Source organism: Cuculus canorus, chromosome 2 (assembly GCF_017976375.1).
Source record: "Cuculus canorus isolate bCucCan1 chromosome 2, bCucCan1.pri, whole genome shotgun sequence".
NCBI classification, from domain to species: Eukaryota; Metazoa; Chordata; class Aves; order Cuculiformes; family Cuculidae; genus Cuculus; species Cuculus canorus.
This window is the reverse complement of record NC_071402.1, coordinates 44,588,807-44,607,212: the sequence shown is the minus strand read 5'-3', so window position 1 is coordinate 44,607,212 and position 18,406 is coordinate 44,588,807. Positions and strand designations below refer to the sequence as shown.

The following is an 18,406-nucleotide window of genomic DNA, read 5'->3' as shown; positions in this document are numbered from 1 at the left end:
CTTTGGAAAGAAAATGATGTATGTGAGAACATTAATAATACATGTATAAAAGATGACTGTCCATTAGTGCCTTTCTTTACAACACTATAATTCTTTTTGTTACATGTATGGGTTTTTTTTTTCATTTCTCCTCTCTCCCCTTGCCCCCTCTCCCTTTGCCCTCTCTCCTAGTGCAGATCTCTGCTGTTTTTGCTCCCAGTGCAGCTTATAGCAACAGAATTTGTTGCTTTTCAGGGTATATGTGAGGTCCACGCTTTTACTGGGGAGGCTTGCTTTTTTACTGTGGGGGTGACAGAACACTGTAATGGGCTGCTCAGGGAATTTGTGGAGTCTGAGTATCTCGCAGAGATGCAAAGCCTGCCTGGACGTGCTGCTGTGCAACCTGCTGTAGGTGAACCTGCTTTAGCAGGGGTGTTGGACTAGATGATCTCCAGAGGCCCATTCCAACTGTATTTGTAAGAAGTTTACAGATGGAGGCAGCATGTTGAGCCTACAGGCTCTGGGCTGTTATTCTCATTCTCTAGTCAATCCCAAACTTTCTGACCTTTCCTGCAGTATTTCACCTCTGCAGCTGCACTGCTTCCAGGGTGTGAAGTGGCACGTCTGCCTGCATTAGGGCGGTCAGCACCAGTTCAGCAGCTTGTTGGCATGTTGCAGTGGTCCCCGTGCAATATTATAGGACGGAGGGTTTTGTCAAGAAGGAGCAAGACTGCTAGGGTAGAAAGGAAGAAGTGGTAATTCCTTGTTCTTGCTGACCGATTCCCTTAAGAGCTCAGAGAAGGACCATTTAATAGTTTTTTCTGCGGTATGGATGCTTCATCCATGGATTTGACTGGTTTAATTTGCCTTCCGTTTTGGGCCTCTGCATACGTAACAGTATGCTGAAATCAACATATTTTTAGTAGCCCTGAGAATCTGAGCTGCAAGGATCAAATCTGAGCCCGGATCTGAGCTCAAATCCTGGAGAGGAAAGGCACTGTAATAATCCTAAAATAAACCATCAGGTCTATAAATTCAGCCTCATAATCCCAGCCTTTACAGGAAACAAGGTTTCTAGAGAGCTTCTTTTGCCGTTATTTTTATTCTTACCCAATTTTTGACTTTCCTACCTGTTGCAGGCGCAGTTTCATTACAGCTGGTGCAGGAGCAGGGATAGCTACAGTATTTCGTGCCCCCATTGGTGGACTCTTGTTCACGCTAGAAGAAGTTTCTTCATTCTGGGACATCAGACTGGCCTGGCGAACCTTCTTCTGCTGCTTGACGGCTACCTTCACTACAGATTTATTGTCCTCCTCTCTCTATGGGTTTGTTTACAGAGGTCATTTTGGATTTTTTGAAGCAGAGAAAAGAATTATATTTTGGGTATGTATTGTGTGGATGAGGGAGGAAATAGATGAAGAATTTTAGGCTTCTTTCAGCATTGCTGCTGGGGGAGTAGCGTAGTGGGGACTGAGGAGGGGAAAGGATGTTATATGTACGTTTATCAGATTTGTGTCTATGGAAACCACACTTTGCATCTGGTAATCACTGTGATAAGACATAGTTGTTGTTTTTTTCGAAATTACAGTGAACAAATAGAGCATCTACTGTTTACTTATTAGCTAATCATCGTTCTTTTAATAACTTTCTGTATCGCTGCTGGATAGGAGAGAGATACTTTGAAGTAAAGAGAAAAGCAGAGAAGCTCTTAAATAGGGTGGCCTCTCCTGCGGTGGCTGGCTTGAACCCTTTATTGTTGCTGCAGGCATTGCTTTGCTGTGTCTGTGTTCCTTTGTGCTTACAGAGTAAACACATAAAAACACAGAATCACTGTTTGTTCCTGCTTGCACAATGGAGATGACCTTCAGCCTTGGCTACTTTTACTTTGTTCCTTCCAGCATGACACAACCTTGACCTTTGAATTTTAGCTCATGTCCACCTAAAATTAGTTGGTCTTTATCTTCTTTTGTGCATTTTTATTGCAAAATGATTCAATGAGTCAAATGAAGCAAGTGTCACATCTTCACTACTTCTTGCTAGATATCCTTCTTCTTATTTGACTTGAAGAGCAATTGGAGATCTAGAAATAAAACCTTGGTCTTCTGAATCTCAGCCCACTTTTTGCTACTAAGTAAATTTTTCCTCTGATAATTCCTTATCACTTTCATAAATCTCTGAACTTCTTCTGCTTTATATCTCTCTCTCAATACACAAACCAGAGATGAGGATGATTTCCACAGGTAGGCATACCTTTGTTGGAAAACAGGCAACATTTTTTTGTGTGTGTGCTGCCCGATATAATGACTTTGCATATACTGTGCAGAAGTATTTGAGGTGTATTTGTTTTACCATAAGCTTAGCTGGGACAATAGGAGAAGACCTTGGTTTTCAACCTAAATCCATTTTGTGGACCAACTCATAGCACAGTCCTCTAAACAGCTGCGGTGACACAACCATGAAGATAGAAATTTGTGGTGGGAAGGTGATAATACATGGACAGGGAAGAGGTCAGGCCTTCTGAAGCCAACTTCATTGCTGAAGCCGAAGTGTTGTGTAGTGGACAGCTACGTGCACAGGGGAGAGTGGATTCACTTCAATTGCTATTTTACTATAAACATTGTTCCTTTAACACTCATTTCAGGACATTTTTTGAAGAGAGCAGTAGATTTCGTCTCCTTCTATCTTCTCTTAGTGTCATTAGAAGGGAAAGCTAGTTAGAATTATTATCAACATGACTTCTGGCAGGGTTCAGCAGTTCTTGGCTTTGAACGTAGTACAGATAACCAGAAACATTTTCATTTCACTGAACATGGGGCTCAGGGGAAATTTTGCTTCTCTTATGTTTTGTGGCATTAACCAACACAGTTTACAATGGATGAACTCTGAGTCGAAAGCTTGTGGGTTATGTTTCGCAAGAAAACTATTTGTTTTCTTTAGTTTCATTCTACCTAGCATAGTGTTACAAGGAGAATTTATTGTACTCCAGAGTACGACATTTTCAGGAAGCTTCACTTTATTTATACATTGACTGTTGGATTATTTGTAAAGGTGAAACTTACTCTGTAGGTAACAGATTTTTCTTGATGACTGACCAAGACTGCAGCTGATACTATGACAAAAGCAAACAAAATTGTGCCACCTTTCATTCCTAGTACATGGAGCACTCACTTAACTTTACCTTTATTGCCACGCAGGGTAAAGTGTGTACATTGCTTTAAAACAATCACCTTAGTATATCTTTCCTTTAGGAAAAACATCGGTAAGGAGAGAAAACAATAAAGCCATGCATGTCTATCTTTAGTTTTAATGCAGGATAGGAATTAAATAGAACGTAATGCAAGATATTTGGATCCTTCAATACATAAACCAGAATTTTTCTACTTCAAATTAAGCTACTTCTCTCTGAATTTCAGTGTATTAAACCTTAAATGTCTTTAAATCCTTTCGAAAAGGATGGATTTTGTTGTAGATATCGGTAAAAATAGCATGAATAAATTTTTGCTTAATGCTGATTGTAAAGCATGATACACTTTAAATCTCTTCCTGCTACCTCTGAGTGTACCTCTAGATGTTGGGCTTCCTATTGCCTGGGAATGTCTGCTGAGATTCTTCCTCTTCCATACCCAGATTCTCAGTCTGTAGCATCCTACGGACCAACTCTTAAAACTTGACTGGATTTTGACCCTGGCATTCCTCCTCTCAGGAAATACCACCAGTGTTTGGTACAGCTGCCTGGTGGATTTGTTGAAGTCTAGGCTCGTTGTACCAAGAATACCAATAACAATCAGTTTTACTTAAATTTATTTATAAATTATCTCAATGCCTAATGGATGGAAGTTCACACTTAATAAATGAACTTTCCCAAATTATAATGTAGATGTAGATATCATGGGCAAAGCTCTGGTTCAGCAAAGTCTTTTGAAGTGTTCATTAAGGCAAATATTGCCTGTTATTTGGATATAACTTGAAGTGCTGAGTGTTTGTGGTAAATGTAGTGCGTTATAGAGGTTTCTGCTTTGTGTGATAACACCAATGTCTACCTGCTAGTTCCAATCCTGTGAGGTGTGCAAGAGGACCACACTGTCTCTCGTAACATCAGCTTTAAATTAATTAGCTGAGCTCCCTAAACCACAAGGAAAGATTTATTTCTTATATGGAAATTAGTTTGTGGTATCGCGTTTTGTAAGAGAGGGTGCGATATTTCATGTCACTGGCAGAATGCTCAGAACGTTTTCTCTCCTTTCTTTGACTCAGGTTAAGAACTTGCTGGACATCAGTGTCTTGGCCTTCATTCCAACCATTCTCCTTGGAATGCTTGGAGGTCTTCTGGGAGCTCTCTTTGTTTCCCTGAATATAAAGATTAATAAATTACGTATGCAGCTCTTTAATTCCATTCCAAAATCCTTTAGAAAAACAAGCAAGCTGTTGGAAACTGTGCTCATCCTTGTAAGTAAATAATATGCTTCTCTTGATTATATAATATTTACAGTGGCTAATGAGGGTAGGTCTAAAACTGGCTGAATAAAAAGCAAATCTGGCCCGCTGCTACTTGATGTAATGTACAACCGAGTACAGAAAACATATGGATTTTCAAAGTACATATAGATATTTAATGTTGATGGGAATATAAGAATGAAGAAGATAGGGTTTTCTTTCGGATTTTTTGTTTTGTTTTGTTTTTAATGCTTGAAGTATTTTAGAGTACTAGTATTGTAGAGTTGTTCTCCTACTGCTGCTCTAATCTGATGGTACTACATCAGCATTGTGACATACTTTTGCATTTATTTGCCATCTATGGAGGGCTGTCACAAATAGGTTTCATCCTCCTCTTTCTCCATTTTCCCTTGCTAGTGATTGACCCTCTCATTACTCCACACGGCTTGCCCCTATGCCCTGCAGCAGAACCAGGTGGATATCATCCTCCACACTCATCATGTGGACACTTTTTCAGCTGGTTTATTGGAAAGAATGATTAAGAGACTATTACTATAACTGCACGTGGTTTTGCCTCAAGGCAACAAAGGAGATCTCTGTTTTAAGAATGAATGAAGAATAAGTGTTGTAGAGGTTTTAAAATATTTGGATAGGTACAGGAAATTTTCTGAACCTAACTATTTGCCTGGAATAAGTTATGCCTTGTTTGTGGCTTTTCTACTCCACTCATAGTAAATTATGCTAATTGGGGTTTCTCTGCAAATTTCTCTGGTGTATACCTGCTTATCATAATTTTCCTTATTTTCTGCATTTTGAGGAAGTCTTTTTGAGGAGTTTTCAGACTTTTTCAGTGTGGAGGCAACCTTTCTTTTGGGAAATTGGTGCAAACTGAAGCGTCTTTCTTCTGTCCTCTCTTAGGCCCACTTACCAGCATGTTTAATGTATGCTATATGTTTTTTTTATATATACTATTGTATACTATCTCTTCCTTCCTTCCTGGAGAGAAGGTTGCTCAGCTGTAGACCAACGAGTTGGCCATGTAGATGGTCTCCTCCCATCAGCCTTCAGCAGCCTCTGTTCCAAGCCAACAAACAGGATGTATGTTTCAGGGAAAAGCAGTCGCCTTGAATTGCCTCAGCAACCTGAAGGATACTAGGAAGAAACGATTAACATTTTAAATATGAAAAGGGAATATTTTGGAGATAAAAGTGTAAATAACCATAGGTTGAGGCACATGGTCAAATCTCTGTAAGCTGCAGTGATTAATTTTCTCCACAAATTGATACAGAGATGTGTACATTCCCCATAGATTGCACTAGTTTTACTCCCCATAGATGGAGAAAGTGCATTTCATTTAGTCCTTGAGAACTGTGCGTGCTATAGCGGTCCAACTCCTCCTCCTCTGCCTAGTCCTTCTTGCTGCTCAGAGCAGCATCCTTCTTGCTGGCTTCTCTGTTGGCACAACAGAGTGAAATCCGACCTCTGGTGGGAGGGAGAAGAGGTGGAGGGATCTGTGAGCGGTGCTGGAGCAAGCCCATGCCACTGATGACAGCTGGATTTTAGCTCCTCTTAGTGGCAAGATCTCGTCTTTTCAGTTCGTATCTTACTGAGGTGACACCTTGAGGAAGCCCACTTGAAGCTTTTTCCTTCTACGTTAGGAGTGAGTAAGGTAGGTAATAGGAAAGCAGCTTTTCTGAGCTCTAGTGAGAGTCCTTCTACTGCCCAGCCTTCTTGCTTTGTGCTACAAGTTTGCTCCCAGGTTTTGCAAAATATTTGGGACTGTTGAGCGCTGCAATGAGACATCCTAACGAAAGTCCAGTTTTCAAACCAACAGGATGAGGAATAGGGTCCCATGAGTGACTCCCGTTAGTCCTGTGTAAACTCCACAGTTTCAGAAGGACCTCTGTTTGTGAGAGGTCAAATTTCTACCAATTAATATTTTAACAATTTGGAGCTGGAGCTCTGTGTTTGACAGCCACTTCCCCCTAGTGTGGGGAAACTTTTGGCTTTCTTATAGTACGTTACAAAAGCCTTGCATAAACTGCTTAAACACATAAAAATGCACAGTTCCTCATTGCCTTTTTAACACCCTCCCAACATGCTGCGACATAAACCAGCAAGGCCCAGTACGTTAGAAGATACTGTAGGATTAAACTTAAGGTCAGCTAGCAAATATTTAGTGTCAGACGTAAAGGAAATGCCTCCTAAGAGTTCTTTTACATTGTTTAGGAGTGTTGCCCTACTGACACCAAGTTTGTGGAGCAGATAGCACCTTGCCAGATCATACCTGAAACTGTGAGAACAGTGTGTGTTTTGTACACTGTAGTGCTTACAAGAGTTGCTCTACTGATATATTTTCATCTTAATCCTTTAGTTTCGTTTTAAGAAATACTGGTTTTATTTACATTAACTGTGTAGCATGAACTCTTATTCAGGCTGTTTTCCCTTTAAATAAGCTCTGGAAGGTTCTGCTCAGGTCACAGTCCTTATTTTATTATAACTTGGCAAAAAAAAAAAAATCAGGAAAGAAACTGTTTGATCTGAGAGAGAACCCTACAATCTTATTTTTTTAATAAACTCACATAATCAGGCAACTGAAAGAAACTGTGTCACTGTGACTTTAACCAAAAATAATCTTGTATAAACCAGCCTGCATTTAAACTTGGAAAGAACCCATCATGGTATCGTCCACACCCACAACATAACCCAGAGTACCATTCCTTTGACTGGAATTGAATATCTAATCTTCAGCCCATAGATTAGCTGAAGCTGTCTTCCTAAGTGCCCTTCTGCCCCTTGGCCTGTGTTTGCTTCTCCTCAATTCATCACCTTTCTCTGTGAGGAAATCACAATGTAGATAATGTTTTGCCAAGAATCTGGCAGAGCTATCTTTCTTCTACTAATTTTTTTTTATCTTGTTGACAAATGCTTCTGTTCCAAAAGCTCAGTGTTTCCATGGATAGGGTGAACAATTTAAGGATATATGCACGTATACTTGTATATTAAACTGTCAAATACTTAAAAGGTTACTTGAAAGGATTATTTTCTTTTCTACCTAGTTGTGAAGATGGGCTACTGCTTTAGATGTGCAGCCACTAGCTCCAGGCTAGAGGTCCTTCTAGATCCCTTTGGACTTTGAGGCTTTGGCAAAAACATGACCTGAGTTTGAACTGTCCCAGAGTTAAATTTCAGAAACAAAACCTGACCTAAGCTTTGTGGAGACTGAACTACTCCCAGTTTCATCTGTCTCTTGTATGTGTGTTCTGCCCATAAGTTTATAATCCTTGAGATACAGGGAAAACAAATGCTTGAGATATGATTGTCTGACAAATTGGCACAACTGCACACAGCTGAATCTTGGCTTAAGGGTTTCTATAAGTGTCCTACCTGAGCTGTTGTATAGCAATCCGCAGAATGCATGAAACCTTGTGCTTGGAAAATATATTTTTATTATGGCTCTATGTTCCAGTAATTTCTCTCCATATGTCTGCTGAACTATTTTGGGATTTTTCTTTGGTTCTGTCTTCATTTATTTAGAAATATAAGTTGATCTCTGCTAAGTTAAAAAGCTTAACATTTCTGAATGAAATATAGTTGAACTATGTTGTGTTACAATGTGTGCGTAACTGAAATACAGTTGTCTCATGTAAAAGACTTCTTTGCTTTTAGTGAACACAAAGCAGCCAGTGAAAATGCTACCTGCTGTGATCTAGTTCAACCACTTTCCGGTTCATTCATGTTTGCTTCAAAATGGATATATGCAAAACTAGTAGAAGGACCTGATAAACTCTATCCATTTGGAACGCAGTGTCTGTCTCACTAATGTATAGCATGCAAACTACTTTAGACATTACAGCTGTCGAGTGTTGCTAGCTTGTCTAAGACCTTTTTTCTGTTGGTTAAATGAATATTAAACCTTTCATAACATCCTCCGCAAAAGTGGAGGGAAGCAGTAAGTTTACAAGTTGGAAATAAGTCTTCGGCTATTTGTACTGACCAAGGATTTCAAGTCTGCATAAACTGGGAAGTAACTTGAATTGAAGCAGTGGATTGGTTTGGGCACATAGCATAACATTATGTACCAACCAAAAAACTGGTCCTTAATGAAAGACACATCCTGAGGATGCAAGAACATCCTGAGTCCTTGCTGTGCACAAATTGCAGTCTCAAATTGAGTTCCTGAAGTTAGATGAGGTGAATCTGGGTCTCACTGGCTGCTTTGGAGAAAATGCTAATCTTCTGGGGTATGTGAGCAAGACAAAGGGACAATTCCCTCGCAATACCTGCTGGCACTAGTGATTTTAGACATTTTCTGGATTTTTTTTTTTCTTTTGTTGTTTCTACATCTGATGATAGTCTATTTACTCATTTTAATGCCTGCAGGTATGTACAACGACTGTTACAGTATACTTACCGTATTTCTTTCCTTGCACTCCGGTCATGAGCGTCAGAAATGACCATCTGAGAAACAACTCAGAAATGTAAGTGGGGAGAGTCACCAGGAACGTTTCTATGTAAATACAATGATTAGCCATTTCTCTCAGTTGTTATGAGGATTTTGGGTGGAAAAATTGAAAGATACATTAGAGCTGAATGTTTAAAACTAATTCATGTAGAGGCAAGAATCACACTTAATCTTTTAATGACTGAAATTTAATCGCACGTAATCTTTTCCAGTGAGCATTTGCCATCATGACAAATTAAAAGGAAAAACAAAGAGAAAGAAAAACAAAAGGGAGTTAAAAAATGAAAAGAGCATGAAACGTGGCTGTTACGTATCACTCAAACACTTTTTCAATTTAGAATCCTAATTTTGATTTAAAAGGTGTATAGGCCTTGTATAAGCCTATAGGAAACAGACTGTCCTTTAACTGGAAAGCTGGAACAGGAAATTGATGAGAAACCTTTGTTATTCTCGGGTTCAGTCAGCTACTGTTGTCAGAGAGAGGTGATTTGATCAGTCATCTGTAAGGACAGCAATAGGTAACACATCAGAGACCCGTGCTGCTACAGCAAAAACTACAATCTGGGGACTTAAAATGACAAATATTGTTTTAATAAACAGACAGGGAATATTTGGCTGAATTGCTAGGGATTTTGTGGGTGATGAAGGTATATTTGAATCTGATATAGATTTTGCAGTCCAAGTATCTCTTGAAAAATATCTGAGGAGCCCAGAAGAAGTAGAAAAATAATTGCTTAGACTGAGATTAAATGACAGCTTGATTTCGCAGTCATTGCAAATGGTCACTACCAACTTCTAGTTTCACAGATTCATAAATCTGGAGAATTTTTTAATTCCTCTTTCCAAGTGAGCAGCATCATTTCTATTGCATAATATGAACTGTAAATACTGAGTAACTTGCCATTGATGACTGGACTCTGAATAGCTTATTTAAGTAAATAGGAAGCAGACATACTTTCCCATTCTTGCTGCCAATTCCAGACTGTCATTTCACTTGCAATACCTGGTTTCATTATTGTTTGCTATAATAAGTATTCACATGTTCTTTATAAAAGCAAAGTTTGTCACTTACTTTGTACCCGGACTTGGTGACTACGGCTATTTGGATTGCTACAGGAAAAGCCTTTTCCCTTACCCCAACATCCTTTTTTAGTTTGAGGATTAAATGCTTGCAAAATGTTATTTTTCAAAACAACACTGTTTTTGCTCTAAAGGGAAAACATCTGAAACCACGATAATTTCATGGCTTTTTTTTTGTCTGTCTCTGAATCAAATGTAGTTGGGCTGATCTAGCCTAGAGGCTATATGGACTTTGTGCCAGTTTTTAATTTGGTGTGGCTACAAGTTATAAAGAGTACATCCTGTTGAAAATGGATAGATCTGAAGGGAACTAAGCCTCAAATTGCCATGGACCTTGCAAGGCCATGTGTATGCTAAAGGTAGTGATGAAGTCTCTAGTGAGCTTCTAATAAGGTACAAGACTAAACATGGCAAAGAAGCTTGTTCAGTGTTCTCCAATTCTTAGAAATTTAAAAGGGAATTATGATTGCAGTTATGAGGCTTTAATTAGGATCGTTTTGATTTGGCTCATCTCAGTGTAATCTGAGATTCTTACTCAGTGCTGCAGAGGCTGGTAAATATCAAATTTGAAGGTTAGTAACAGGTACTATTGCCACTTTAAGGTATCCAATAGGAAACATATAACAAAAAAATAGTGAGAAGCTTAGTTTTGTCTTTTGTACCAATCCAAGACATTGAAGTATGTGGTTTTTTTATTTTAAACCATGGCAGCACAAGAGCGGCAGCTCCAGATAGGGTTGTATGTGGCTATGCCAGTATGATGGCACTTCCTTCTAGCATAGCTTGTCCTCATAAATTTATACTGGAAAAGTGTTTTCAGTAGTGTTTTGTGGCGTATCGAGCAGACCTTGATAATCCTAGGAGGAGGAGGAATAGGAGATCATGGGAAGGCAGGAGAAAGGTGAAGAAGTGATGGGCTGCTTCCATTAGCAGGTCTTGGTGCAGTCCATGTATTCCCGTAGCGTGTAGGGTGGCAGCGCAGTCCCCCCATTTGTAGCAGGGAGAAGTCTGTCTCTTCTAAATTTGCTGATTTCAAATGGAAGGATTTAGTGGTACAAACCTCTGTGTTTAAGCAAATCCTACATTGCCGTTCTCTGTGCTTCGTTCTTCTGGCTCAATCGTGTTTTAATTGCAAAAACGCATTTCTTCTGTTATTTCTGTTATATTGGCATTGCTGCAAGCTTTAAATTGCATCTCAGGTGCGCTAGTTTTTGTGTGTGCAGTTCTTTACTGGCAGTAAAGACACTGGTTATCAGACTTGAGGTTTTGCTGTAAGTGGCTTACAAAATCATATGTTTTCTAATGCAGGATGGAGTAAATAAGTTTTTTATTTTTTTATTGACCATTATGAATCTGGAATAGAGTCTTGTTTGAGAGCTTGGATTAATGTAAAAAGTAAATACAGGACTGGGAAGTAACTTAGGTTCCTTTGATTGCCAATCTCGGATCTGGAAGAAATTTTCTCATACTAGCTGTTTGTTTTCTGTTTTTGTTGTAACTTTTCTGTGTAGTTCTGAGCAGGGTTCAGGTGGGTCAAATACCACAGATCTTGTGCTCTTTATGCCAGAAACAAGATTCATATTGTTACTGTTTAGATTGTGGCAATGTCCAAAAAACCCTGGATGCTCTACAGACTGGAAGAAGGAAGTTGTACCTGCTTGGAAGGTGCAATTGCTCCAGATGGCAGAGATTGAGAAAGTGTCCAGGAACAGTGGTGGTGCCTGGTCATGGTCAGCATGATAACTGGCATTCTAGGTTGCGACACGTTGCAGTAACTGGTGTCAGTATTTACTGGAGGAGAGCTTTAAGAACATGTTGGGCAAACATCATTTGGGTGTGGTTTGGGTATTGTCTGCACTGCTGTGGAAGAGGAAACCTCTAAGTCTTTCCTGTACTCTGTGGCACTCTCCTGTGCAAAGCTTTGTAACTGAAAATACGTCTGTGAGCTTGGGATGCTGTGCTTACCCACAGAAATGCTTGTCAGGAATGATAAACTTTTGGTCTGCTGATTGTGTTTTATGGATTTACAGTCCTAAGTGTAGACAAGGAGATCAAGGCCAGGATGGGTATTTCAATCAGATTTTCTCTCTGTTTTCTAGGTTTTGGCAGTGCAATGTGGTATCTGGTTTTGGAAATTTTGGGTTTCAGCAGCAGGAAGTTTATGCAAAGGAACATGAGCATTAATAAACCAGATTAATCAGTTTTAGTTTATTAGATAAATTAATAAACTGATAGAGTAAACTAGATTTATTAGTTAGTAAAGGGACATGTAAGGGAAAATGGCGGTTTTGTGTGAAATTTGTATGTAATATACACAGTCTGTACAGGCACTAAGGTAAGTTATATTAATTCATTTAATATTTCTTTTGTTTTTAATATTTAAGCATAAATCAGTTCAAGAGGGAAATTTCGGAGTATAGCTGTTCATCAACCACGTGGATTGGTCCTGATGGACTTAGATATTCTAATCAAACCTTCAATCAAGGTAAGTGGTGCTAAGTGATTGATAGCTGGGACAGCTTGAATTTATGTAACTCCAAGTGATATCCAAGTGTATTTACTCATAATGTAGGTTTTCTTCAAAGTTATGTAGTGCTCCCTTTTGAGGGCTATATCAGAAGTAATTTCCGTATTTGAGCCAAATATGCTGGGGAGTTCTTGAGTTATTACCTCTGAAAGGAATGGGTGAAGTGCCCTGCTGAAGTAGCATGGTTGCCTCTCTTTGGCTTAAATGGCTGCAGCTTTTTCTTGTTCAAATCAAGATTAATATCGCAGACCAGACAGGAAAGAACAAATGTTCCTTAAAGTGCCCGAGATGCTGAAGCTATCATGTAAATTCCAGTTACATGATCTATGTACTTTGCTGATTTTTTTATTGGGTTTAGGCAAATGAGAACTACTGCAACCCGTCTTTTTTCAGACGATCCTTTTAATGTTTTGCATCTCTCCACATTTCTTCTTCTGTGTTGCAGCCGCTGCACTCCTAGTTGAAAACGGGAAGCAAGGGATCACGTATCTTTTTAAACGCGGGACTCATGTGGAATTTGGATACAGATCTCTCTGCACTGCTTTGGCATTTTATTTCATCCTCAGCTGCTGGACGGCAGGCTCTGCTGTTGCCAGTGGCCTGGTTATTCCTATGCTGTAAGCTTCACTTGTCTTGGTTTGAGTTTCTTATACGAGAGGCCTGTGTTGAGTAGCAACAATCTGAATTGTAAGCTGAAATCTTGGCAACAGCAAACCTATAATTGCTTGGAGGAGGTTATATAGGTGGAACATGATGGTTTGCTTGGAAAGTGATGCTAAAATTGTAGAAAAGAATGAAGAAAAATCATCTGAGAATAACTATGGAAGGAACATAGCCAAAATTGTGTGAACTTTCCAAGTATGGATAATTTGAATCCTTTGAGGATCCAGAGAGAGTCTCAGCTGCTGGCTCTGTATCTGTAACTGTAGAAATATGGGTTCAGATCCAGACTTTTCATCTGTTTCTTATGCACATAATAGCCTGAATCTTAATCTTGGATATCAACACCCTAGACTTTGGAGAAAACTGCAGTTACGTCTTTTGTTGTATTTTTTAGAAAGCTCTCGTAGACTAGAGCAAAGTTCCTACAGTAAAGCCGAGAGGTTTAATGTTCAACAGGCAAGGAGTTGTGGCTAGAGAGTGAGTATCCAACACAACGCAATTCAAATACTGAAAAAAAATCTAAAAAGAAATAGTTGTGTGTACAACCTTTTGCCTTTGCTCTGCTTCTGAGTGTTGGCTTCCTATGTTCCCCTAACTGCCGTCTAAATCAATTTTTAATATGCAGTGTTTGCTGAAACATGTCATACTTGCCTGAAGAGACATTGATAGTGAAGTCTGTCAGCCAGCTCCCACGTTTCTGACATGATAACCTTATTTTTATAACTATTCTAGAACTACTAGAACTGCATCCATCAATAAAATGAATCAATTGCATGAATAAATAGGAAAAAAGTTGACTAATGGTGCAAGATGATGCTCTCCAGATCAAATAAAATGTATCATATATATGGCGATTGTATGAATAATAATTTAATTTCTTTAAGGTGAATGTCTGTACAAATCCAGTTAATTGGCTCATGCTTAGATCTGTGTATTTTAGTCTTTGAATCTAGAATGAAATGCTGTCTCTAATCCCAGCTATTACATGCCCAATTGTGCTAAATATTTTTTTTTTTGCTCTTCAGTGTAGCACGTGATTGTTTTGAGGACTCCTAGGTTCCCTGCGGAGCTTCATTCCTGGTTAGCCTTGGGCAGGTCATTAGTACCTGTTACTTCATTTTGCCCATTTGTTATATGGCTATATTATACTTGCCAGGTTTATGGGTCACAGGAAGACTTAATTCTAAGCAATTGTTTAAGGCTGGAGCTCTAAAAGTGTGGGCTTTTTATCTGAAATATCTCAGTGTCTGTGTCTGTGACCTATGCTTTTGACTATATTCCTGTAAGGTTCATTTTCATTTGGCTTTGAAGAGCACTAAAGAAGTAATTTTAATAGCCCTTTTTCTTGAAAGTATGAAAAATCTGGCAGTTTTGTGCTAGTGACTGGCACTAAATAAATCCTGATCTTAAAGAAGGATGCTATAGTTTTTCTTGGGAAAGGAGTTGCTAGAGAGGTTGATGAAATTAATCTCTTATCAGCAGAATATTAAAAGAATTTTGAGAAAATACTATCATTGGCAAGAGGAATGCTCTTTTTCTTCTCGCATGCAGGTACACGGGAGCTTTGTATGGCAGGATAATAGGTTTGATCCTTGTTTCAATTTTTGGTGTTCAAACTAATGAGTATGGAGCATGGATTGATCCAGGTCTCTTTGCTGCCATTGGAGCTGCTTCCTTTTTCAGTGGTGTGTCAAGACTAACCATCTCCCTTACTGTGATAATGGTGAGTATGTTAAGTTTTCAGGTATTTGTGTGGCCAAGGCTGAGTTGAGCTTTTGCTGCTACAGCTAAATGAACCACAGCTGGTGTCCCATGCATGTTGAACCACAGAGAAATAAATTCTTGGCCTGGCTATTTTTGGTTTGCTTGAAAACAGGGCAGTTTTTTTCTTTTCTTTTTTTTTTTTTTTTTTTCTGGGACCTTTTGTGAAGTATAAGTTTGGAAATAACACTTTGAGAAATCTGAGTGTCTGTTTTTGTGGGTTTTAGTTTTATTTGGGTTTCAGAAAAGATAATGACATTAGTGGTTTACCAACAAGAAAACAGCATATGTCATCTTTTGTTTCCTCAAGATTACAAAAAAAATAGTAGATCACACTGCTTGGCTTGTGAGTTGACCTCTGTGTAGGCTGAGGGGCTTGTGAAATGCACCTTTTTATTTTGAGGCTGAATGTGGCCTACTGGATGGAGTAAGTGTGGGATTTGCAGTAGTATAGGCAAGTAATGCAATGGAAAGCCTCCCAGGTCTCTCTGGTAAAATTATGCCTTAGATACTTTAAAATTTTGAGATTCCCTTGGAACTAATTTCATATTTCTGTTTCCTATATAACAGAACTTTTTAGTCTATGCTACAATACTTTCTGGGCAAACCAATGAACGATTAGGATTTGCGAATAATAGTCTTACAACTGGAAAGGATGTTCTTTGCTCTCCCCGGTTGCAACACCTTGGGGCGGTGAATTATAAGGTGCAGCTGAAATTCAGTTTAGGCAACAGAGAAGTGATGCTGAGGTCACAAGGGGGAAGCTTTCACCCTTCCACAGCAGGACATTCAAATCCTATGAGTGTTACTGTGTGTAGAAATTTCACCCATGACTAACCCCAGTCTTGGCTGCCCAGCTTGGCTTTGCCCAAAAGAATATCATTAAAATCTTTGCAGGTGTCAGAATTCACAGTGTGACCAAGACAGGATTTTCCCTTCTAGTACACTGTTGCACAGTGTTTGATAAAGCAGCTGTTTATCAGCCCTCGCTCAGAATTAGGTTCATTTTAGTGTAGGTTTTGTAGGAAATATTTTTTTTTTTTTATGTTTTAGTTTGAAAGGCGTTGCATGTGCATGAAAACTTCTCTGTTGTGAAATAATAATTAGATTGATTATAGAAACACTCTTCCTTCAGCGTCCTCTTGGTACTTTAGCATTTACTTATTCATTAAGTACTCTGGTACTTTTGCTTCTATGGTTGCTGTTACACATCTTTCAGAAGTTACTGTATGATTTGTTGGTTTGCAACTAGGTCTGTAAGACTTAAAGGGAAAAAAGTTGGTGCCTAAACACCAGACGTAAGTTTTTCGAGAGCCCCAATTACCAGTAAACGTAATGTCGTCTCCAAAATAGGCCTGAATTTTCTTGCCATGGCTCAATAAATTCTCTTTTAAGTATCATTTGTAAACCATTACTTTAAGATCTTGCTGCAAATATAAGTCCTTAGTGGCAAAAGCAGTTGATTGATATCTTCCTTAGGTTTGTGCTCACGAGGCCATGCCTCATCACAGGGAAGTGAGAAGTGATTGTGTGCTGGTCTTGGATGACAGAACTGCGTTTCATTCAACTTCAATAGAAACTGCTTATATTTTATTTGCTTCAATTTCTCCCTGCCTTCCACATTACCTGCACTTGTTCTTTTTTCTCCAAGTGCCTCCCTGAGTATGTATGTATGGCACATGTAAAACAATAGCTGGAAACTGTTAGAGAACTGTAGGAAACTCAGTTGAAAAGGCACTAGAAAAATGATGAGGGTTGCATTGCAATGTGTTCCGAAGTCCCCTAGGTGTCATGTTATAACTCTTATGTGCCTCTCTCTGCAGAGGCAGATTGTGTTTCATTTCATGTTCATCCAAGATAAATAGCTGCATTGCTTGAGGAAATATTAATTTTTGAGGAGAAAAAAGGTCTTGGACATGACAATGCAAAAACATAATTAAAAGGTTGTGGCCTCAAACCATAAAATGCATATATTTTTCCTATATTGTCCGATGGGTTAAAAAAAAATGGAGAATGTTTAATTTGGCTTTTCGCACAGCCTTCCATTTGGAAACAGTTATGAATGGGGGACTTGTAGTGAACAGGTTTGTTAGACACTTCTTTTTTTTCCCCATGGCAGACCCCACAGGCATCTGCCCACCTCTTCTTTCTTGGCTCCCTCTTTCTACCCCCCATGCTGACACTTGACCCTCATCCTGGGCTTTTTGTGGCAAATGGTAATGTGTGACATTTTCCTTGGCAAGTACAAGGACCAGCCTTATGACTCGCCTTCCCACAGCCTTCTGTTTCCCCATTTTTGTAACTATTTTGTGCCCTGAGCCTACTGGCCTCAGGGTGCTTTAGATGTGGAAAGAGGAATAGCACCTTCCTATAGTATGTTTTGGTTTTCGGTCATTCTGTATTTTTATTGTTCCTTCTGTATTTCTACTTCTGAATTATACTGCCTTGCAAGATTTGAAGAGGAAGGATGGCAGTGAGTTGGCTTAAGATTAGTGTTCTTGTCCAGTACTGGTGATGCCCCTGTGTGCAAGCTGAGAGAATCTTGATTTATACTGATTTGGATTCTTCGTCTCCTGAGTTGTCTTTCTATTACATAGTTATGAAAAATAGCCCTGACTCTCTCCACTTTCTTGCCTGTTCTGTTCCTACAGAATTAAAGTAGTATATCACTTTATTGGCCTAATTTATTTTTCCAAGAAATGTCTTCTGATGGGTAAAGGGAATGCAATTGATTCTGGAAAGGTTAAGACTCAAACTCCTCATCTGAGTGTGAAACACTGAAATACCAGGCTTTTGACATACGTAAACTAAAGGCAAAAATAGAATATTCCTTAGGATTTGGAAGGGGAAACACAGTGTTGTTATATAAACCAAAGGGAGATCCCTACAGAGGATCAGTTGCCCGAGGTCTGACCTTGAGTGTCTTGCAGAAGGAGGGTGTGGATGCTCTGAATGAGTGGCTTGTGCTAAATGGTATGAGATTGGTACTGAAATAAAATGAGCATCTCATGGGGGTTCAGAGCATTAGGAAAAGTTGCTCATTGATGTCTGTCTGAGTCTACAATAAAGCAGAAATAACAAACTATGTAAAATCATCTGATTTAGAAAACAGTATTGAATGCTTAGAAATGAGGGTTGTACTTTCTGCTCTCTGATACCTACATCAAGACAAGTATACCGGCAGAGCCTTGTACATAGCAAACTGCATGGCTGTTAAGTGACCACTACCTATAGTTAAGAACTTAGGTATATTTGTTATACATATTCCATTATGAAATGAAAATGAACATTTATTGTTTTGCGTAAATTGGATACCTCAGTTTTAATGTATACTTCTGTCATGCTTCACAGCAGCATTACAGGTTATCTTCAATAACTGCAATAAAATAACAGTATCAACCTATAACAACAATTAAATCGTAACCTCTCCCCTCCCTCTGTATTTATTCAGCACTTCTAATTTAGGCAGAATGTATTGTTGCAGATTCTGTGGGTAC

The 18,406-nt window shown here is 39.0% G+C and overlaps 1 protein-coding gene across 3 annotated transcripts in view; it reads left to right on the top strand.

Moving 5' to 3' along the window:
- LOC128851416 (chloride channel protein C-like) overlaps positions 1–18,406 on the top strand; it is an 87,127-nt gene that overhangs the window by 16,056 nt on the left and 52,665 nt on the right. For all 3 annotated transcript variants that reach the window (XR_008448793.1, XM_054060160.1, XM_054060161.1), the window contains 6 exons: positions 1,119–1,362; positions 4,234–4,425; positions 8,797–8,894; positions 12,343–12,443; positions 12,931–13,102; positions 14,700–14,871. Coding sequence is in view for 2 of the 3 variants with exons in the window: in XM_054060160.1 (XP_053916135.1) it covers positions 1,119–1,362; positions 4,234–4,425; positions 8,797–8,894; positions 12,343–12,443; positions 12,931–13,102; positions 14,700–14,871 (979 nt within the window). In the remaining variant the exon portion in view is untranslated. The remainder of the gene's footprint in view (positions 1–1,118; positions 1,363–4,233; positions 4,426–8,796; positions 8,895–12,342; positions 12,444–12,930; positions 13,103–14,699; positions 14,872–18,406) is intronic.